Genomic DNA, 7,656 nt, shown 5'->3' with positions numbered 1-7,656 from the left:
CCTAGCTGCTCAGAAAGGCTGAGATCTGATCGTCGAAATTTGAAGCCGGCTCAGACAGAGAAGTCTGTGACACTTTCTACCTCCAATTACCCCAAAAAAAAGCTAGATTGGACATGTGATTCAAGTGGTTGAGCTCTACCATGAGCAAAAAAGCCACTAGAGATAAAGATGCCAAGTTCAAGCTCTGATACCAGCGTGCATGCACACACACACATACACACAACTATATAAAACTGAAAGAAGAAAACACTTTTTATTAATCATAACATGAAAATGACACATAACCTAATAGAATCCAACTGGGATAAATAAATGTTGTTATAAAATTTACATTTTTCACATCCATTTCAGAGAAAAATATTACATATTAGGGTTCTTCTTGGTGTTTCAGATGGACTCCAATAAACCTTTATTCCAAAAATAGTAATTAACCTATATTCTCAAACTGCTAAGACCTAGTGAGAAAGGCAGCTATCAAATCTGTGATGGTAACTGGACAGGATCAGAACTACTTGGTTAAACATTTTACTTGGACTGCTGCCGCAATGCCCCTTTTCCAGTACAAATGCTGGTGCCTGAGAGTAGGGCCGCATGATCAGCAAGTTTCCTCTGAAGGAATAGACACTTGACAGATCAAGGCTCAACTGACTTTTGGTTCCCACCTGTGCTCTTTCAGAGCAGAAACAAATCCCTTTGTCTTTGTATACAAGCAGGTAAACATGAAATGCAGTTGCTATCACCTTTAAACACGAGACAGGGCGGTGAATTACTACTAGGAACTTTTCTAAAGCCCTTCCAGTTTTCACAGGAACAAGGCTGCAGAATCAGTCCGCAAACCACAACGTGATCACATCACACCCTTTAGCAATTTCTTCTATCAGCCACCCTTCAGCTTCCACAAGACTGAAGGGTTATGGGCTCAAACAATTTCTACATGTAATTAAACTTTGTTTTCACTGAACTGAAGACTTCTCTTTTTCACTTATGTGCCCGTGGAAACTGGCACACACCCATATGTACACTTGTTCAGGTGTGTGCATATATAAATTACTTTTACATTAGAATAAAACTAGACATTGAGGGGACAGTCATGTGAACACTTTTGACTTCTTGGAGAACCTGCCTCTATGTGGAAGAGGGCAGGTACAGGTCACTGAAGGAAGTGATGAGGCTATAGTACATTTTCTCATCATCCGTTAATCCCGGGTTGCCAGGTCTCACCACCACAGCTACATGTACATCGGCCTCCTCGGCAGCACTGGCCTCTGTGAAAACCAAAGAATGCATCAGAAACACCAGACTATGTCTGGGGTTTGCATCAAAGTAATAGGGCAGTAAGAACAGAAGACGTCACTTTGGTCCTGATTTTTGGGGGGGGGGGGGGGGGTGAGGAGGGGGAGTGCTACTAGTACTGGGGCTTGAACTCAGGGCCTCTGTGCTGTCCTTAAGCCTCTTTGTGCTCCAGGCTAGTGCTCTCCCACTTGGGAGCCACAGCTATACTTCCTGTTTCCTAGTAGTTAACTGGAGGTAAGAGTCTCACAGACTTTCCCCCTGCCTGGGCTGGCTTTGAATTTTAATCTTCAGCTCTTAACCTCCTGAGTAGCTACAATTACAGGTATGAGCCACTGGTGCCTGCCTTGGTCCTGATTTTTGCTAGAATATGGGCACACTGGGGTTAACTACATTATTTTTTGTTTTAATTTCATACCAGAAAGAACAAAAGATGTAACTATACCTGACAGAATACAATGGCAGCATATGCTATGCTTCTGAGCTGTATTACGTACACTATGTACAAATGCAGGACAGAGATATATATCCTGCTTCATGTCCTTCCTCCACTCCTACCAAGGACTGAGCTGTTTCCCAAAACACAGGTTGTGGGTAATCTCATCATTTAAATATGTATGGGACAAAGGAATCCTATGATCTAATGCAGTAAAAGCATCTGTTCTCACTTCCAAGCCCCAACATGTCATGCCCCCTGCTTAGATTGCACATCTTTTTGCCTGGAAAATTCAGCTCAAAACATTACATCTTCCAGACCCACTATCATCTTGTATTAAGAGTACCCTGCATACTCCTCTAACACCCAGTATTTACCTCTGTCCCAACAATGGAAATGGGCACATTATTACTTGGTTTTACCCTCATTAAGCTATGAATGCCTTAAGATAAATGATGGGGGTGTGGAGGGTAGAGACAGGACTAAATTAAAGTAGGAAGGTACCTTTAATGCTCTTGGATTACATTCCTTTGTTTTTATTACTGTTTAAAAAACAAGGCCTAATGATTTCCATTAAATTAGCATTGACTATGTGCCAGGTACTATATAGGACAAGAGAGAGGTAAATTAAACAAAGCTTCTGCCTTTGCAAAGCTCCCATTCTCATCCAAATCTCTGCAGCAACCCTGAAGTAGCTACTGCCATTATCTCCATTCTATAGATATTATCTCTGTTCTATAGAGCTATCAAGTGGCAGGGTTCAAACTTTGTCAGTCTGATGACAGGACACATGCTGTAGAACAAAGGTTGGAAAGTTATAGCATTTGTAAATAAAGTTAGGGAACACAGGCACACCCAATCATTTCTATATTGCCTATAACTGCATAATACCTCAAGGACAGAGTCGAACAGCGTTGACAAGAGACAATATACACTGCAAAAAGTCCTTTATATATAGAAAGAACTTGGCAACTCTCACCACAACCCTAAAGTACGACTCCAAACAAAGTGTGGGCCATGGACCTGCAGTGTGGGAATCCAAGCTTGTTGGAAATATATCTCTGGCAATCAAAATCTATCTACAGGATAAGGGACCACATGATTCTTACCAGAGGGTGCATTTGGATCTGTCTGGTCGACAGAGGAACAACTCCAGGCAGAAATAAAATATATAGACCCAGGCAACTGTGGTTCAAGTCTAGAGTCCTAGGTACTCAGGAGGCTGATCTCTTGAGAATCTCAGTTCAAAGCCAGCCCAAACAGGAAATTCTGAGAGACTCATCTCTAATTAACTACCCCCCCCCAAAAAAATAATAAAAAGCTGGAAATGGTGCTATGGCTTAAAGTGGTAGAGTACTAGCCTTGAGCAAAAACACCCAAGGACAGTGCCCAGTCTCTGAGTTCAAGCCTTAGGACTTGCACAAAATAAAATAACTAAGTAAAATAGAAAATACAAGTGTAAATGGTGGAAGGATTGAGCAGGTAGAATGTGGAATGACACAGGTTTGTGATAAGAGAGACACAGTATAACTGAAAAATCTAGAACACATATTCTGTGGAGTGCAGCTTTGGTGTCCAAGTCTCAAGAATTTCTAAACCTTTGGATTGGAGCTGCGGTGTCTGAAGTTACCAAGGGCTGGTGGCATGGCAAGAGTGCCTGCCTAACAAGCACCAAGCCCTGAGTTCAAATCCCATTACCCCTCGTCCCCTCCAAAAATACAAATGGATTGACCAAAGGGTAGCAGTGCTAAGGGAGAAGGTGTTATTTTGTGCCAGTCCTAGGGCTTGAACTCAGGGACCGGGCACTGTTCCTGAAAGTTGTTTTTTTTTTTTTTTTTAAACCAGGGCTGAGAACCGAACCCACGGCCTTGCGCGCGCCAGGCGGGCGCCCTTCCACTGGGCTAAACCCCCAGCCTCTGTTCCTGAAAGTTTGTGCTCAACACTAGTGCTCTACCACTTTGAGCCACAGCTCCATTTCCAACTTTTAATTTTTTTTTGGTAATTAGAGATAAGAGTCAAAGGGACAAGCCGCTTCATCCATCTTCCAAGTGTCTATTTTATTCTCTTGTTGGAAAAGGACAGTTGTATTCCCAGAGACACGGACAAGGCAAGTGATGAAGGGTGTGGTTACTCCAACATCCCACCTGACCATGAAGCCAAACTGTTTGTTGCTAGACTACAACCCCAGGATCTCAGCCTTGTTTGGCCACGTTGGTTTTCTAACCTGGACCACAACAGGGCAAGTTTGGCCATTAAGCATCTATTTGCTCTACTAGAACAAAAATTGAGACAATGAAGTCATGTTTATTAACTTAAAATTCTGCATCTATATCCCTCTCCTTTTTCCAAGAAGGAAAAGCTTTTTAGTTCTTTCTTTCATACTTGGGTATCCTTTAAGTTACAACTTAAGTCTTCTGTTCTGTAGAACTCTGTGGAAGTCTACAAACACAGGACCAAAGATGACAGAAAAGGCAAGGATGACAAGGCAAGCAGCCAGCTACCTGTCCTATGCCAGCTTCAGGTAATCCAAGTTCTAATCTTTCTGTCTAATAAGGTATGTATGGGCAGGAACCAATACCCTATTATGGAGGTCTTAGAAAAGTCAACCTTTTATCTCAGGACAACTTGGGGATTATTTCTATCTCCTAAAGTTAAAAAAAATTCTGGAACTATAACATATAAATGCTTAAGTAAAAAATTCTGAGTTCACAATCACACAAACACACATATACAGTGGCTAAACATGAGAATATGAGCCAGATGCTGGTGACTCACATCTATAACCCCTAGCTACTCAGGGGGCCAGGAACTGAGGATCACAGTTTGAAGAATGTCCTAGTAGGAAAATCTGTGAGGCTCTTATCTCCAATAAACTACCCAAAAAAGGCTGGAAGTTGAGCTGTAGCTCAAGTCTAGCCTAGCTCAGGAATAGCACCCAGGACTGAGTTCAAGCACCAGTACTAGCATGTGCATATGCAAACATGCACATATGTATACACACATACACACACAGAGATGAGAATATGAAGAAACTTAAGCAGTCTTAGGAAAGGATTTTATCTTTTCCTGTTTAACTCACTTTTTAAAAAATTTTTATTTTGTAAAGGCTGATGTACAGTTACCTAAGATACTGAGTACATTTATTTTTGAACACTGTTACCCCATACCTGTTATTATTATTAATAATATAACAAAAATTCAGGGATAGAGCAAGTCTGGGAATTAAAAGCTAAATCATGCCTTCGATCCAAGAATTGACTGGTGGGTTTGGTGTTTTAGCCACAAAACAGATCATAAAATAGCTGAAGAGACATCTACTATCCAAAGTACTAGGGAAGATGGGAATGTGGCTTGGTGGTAGAGTGCTTGCCCAGCATGCATGAAGCCCTGGGTTCAATTCCTCAGTACCACATAAACAGAAAAGGCCAGAAATGGCACTGCGGCTCAAGTGGTGGAGTGCTAGCCTTGAGCAAAAGAAGCTCAGGAACAGTGCCCAAGTCCAGAAATGGCCAACAACAACAACAAAAACAACCACCAAAATGCTAGGGAAGGACTAGGGAACATAGCTCAGTGGCAGAGAACTTGCCTAACATGTTCAGAGTCCTAGATTCAATCTCCAGCCCTGCAAAAGTGCTAGATGGAATATACAGTAATTATAGATTTGCTATGTAAATTATTTTTAAAAAGCAATTCAATGATTAAAGTCAGCTAACCTCACCAGAAAAAAGGCTTATTTCCTTTCCCTAGGAGCAAAACACAGTAAACTGTCTACAAATTATCATTCTTCAAGCCGGACGCTTGTAATCCTAGCTACTCAGGAGGCTGAGATCTGAGGATCACGGTTCAAAGCCAGCCCGGGCAGGAGAGACCTTGAGACTCCTATCTCCAATAAACCACCAGAAAGCCGGAAGTGGTGCTGTAGCTCAAGTGGTAGAGTGCTTGCCTTGAGCTGAAGAGCTGAGGGACAGCGCCCAGGCCCAGAGTTCAAGCCCCACGACCGACCAAAAAAAAAATATATATCATTCTTCAATAAATATGGCTGACAGGCAATCTCCCCATCTACTTTCTAAGACCTCAAAGGTATATTGAAACTTCAAATCAATGCATTTTATATACAGAAATGATAGGTAACCCCTGGCTATCATGGTGACACACGCCTGTAACCCCAAGCTATGTGTGTGGCAGAGGGAGGAAAATGGTGTAGTCCAAGGCCAGTCCTGAGCAAAAAGTGAGATCCGATTTGAAAACTAATTAAAGCAAAAAATGCTGGAAGCTCAAATGGTAGTACTGCTTAGTAAGAATGAAGCCCTGAATTCACACACCCAGAACACCAAAATAAATCAATAAAGGAAAAGGTAAAAAAGAAGAAAAGAGAAAGAAATCTGATAGCAAATTTTGATAATCCCTTTACAGTTCAGGTGAAATGTTTGTTCCTAAAGCTAATCCTCACTGATGGTGCATTTTAATGTGGCCTGGCCTAGCTACTTAGTTAGTTTTACAATAAATCTTGGCTTGCTTGTGTATCTGCCTCCTCTCCCATGCAATCAGGTAAATGAAGTAGAATAAAACCCCGAAGATACTTTACAGAAAGCCTTGCAAGTTGAAGCTGACCCAAGCTAGGACATGTGGGAAAGGAGCTGAAACTCATAAACTGCTGAATTCTGAAATCTCAAAGTAATAAAATGCTGTACATTGGTACTGTCTACCAAGATTATAAATCCCAGTCAATTTACCAAGGACTCCACCAGATAGTAGGATTACTGAATGTCTGTCAGTGACTAGTAGAAAATAAGCTTGTTCTACTAGTATTTCCTTGGAAAAACCTATTAAACTTATGAAGGCATTAAATGACCTATGTTAATTACGATTGAAAACAGCAGCAGCAGTTTAGCAAACTAGTATCTGTCTGTCTGTGTACCTCCACACCTCGTAAACCACAAGGGACCACCCTTCCTCAGGGACTCACTTCCAACAGCGGCCAGGATCATCCTTTGGCATAGGGACCACAGACAGGAAAGGCTAGAAACAGCAGTCTTGTCCACAGACCACTGAAGTAGCCTCCAAGAGACCTAGCGGTCCCAGGGAGCCAGTATATCAGTAAAGCATCCCCAACACGTCTCTTGTCAGTTTGTTGAGAACAGCAGTTCACAAAGCCCTGTTCTGGGGGTAAATGGAATGTGTGATCTCAGTTCCAGAGAAATGGATGATCCAGGTAGAAATGGAAGAAATGTGAGAGAGAGGTAAAAACCAGAGCCTGCCTTGTCTTCCCTACTTCTTCCCCTGTGCTTGTTTCTTCAATCACTTCTCGTTCTATAGTTCGTTAGAGGACTCACATCCTTACCCAAATATTGGAGTATCTGGTCAAAACTACTTCGGAAATCATTTCTATTTCCAAAAAAGTAGGAACACACGATTTCATGTATTCAACCCTTAAAGTAAATATGACACTAGGGCACAGAATGTTTGTTGTTCCGTGGTAGAACGCTTGCCTAATATATGTAAGGCTCTGGATTTAATCCCAAGCATCAAAGAAAAGATGTACAATGCTACCGGGCACCTGTCGCTCACGCCTATCATCCTAGCTACACAGGAGGCTGGGATCTGAGCATTCTGGTTCAAAGCCAGCCGGGGCAGAAAAGTCCACGAGACTCTTATCTCCAGCAAACCACCAGAGAACCCAAAGTAGTGCTATGGCTCACATGGTAAGGTGCTAGCCTTGAGCTGAAAAGCTGAGGCACAGTGCCCAGGCCCAGAGTTCAAGCCCCACGACCAACCAAAAAAAAAAAAAGTATAACGCTAACGTACTGGATGTAAGAGGGCCACACTGGATAAAAAGTGTCATACTTTGGGGGCTGGGAAGGTGGCTCAGTGGTAGAGTGCTTGCCTTGCATGCCTGTGGCCCTGGGTTCAATTCCTCAGCACCACATAAG

The 7,656-nt window shown here is 42.3% G+C and overlaps 1 protein-coding gene across 1 annotated transcript in view; it reads right to left on the bottom strand.

Moving 5' to 3' along the window:
- Nucleotides 1–228: 228 nt before the first annotated feature.
- Nucleotides 229–7,656, bottom strand: part of Enoph1 (enolase-phosphatase 1) — a 31,767-nt gene continuing 24,339 nt past the window's right edge. Inside the window, exon 6 of the mRNA XM_013020108.1 lies at nt 229–1,265. Coding sequence (XP_012875562.1) covers nt 1,126–1,265 — 140 coding nt within the window. The 3' untranslated portion in view covers nt 229–1,125. The remainder of the gene's footprint in view (nt 1,266–7,656) is intronic.

Source organism: Dipodomys ordii, unplaced genomic scaffold, assembly GCF_000151885.1.
Source record: "Dipodomys ordii isolate 6190 unplaced genomic scaffold, Dord_2.0 Scaffold49, whole genome shotgun sequence".
NCBI classification, from domain to species: domain Eukaryota; kingdom Metazoa; phylum Chordata; class Mammalia; order Rodentia; family Heteromyidae; genus Dipodomys; species Dipodomys ordii.
The sequence above is the reverse complement of the archived record's forward strand: the minus strand, read 5'-3'. Positions and strand labels throughout refer to the sequence as shown.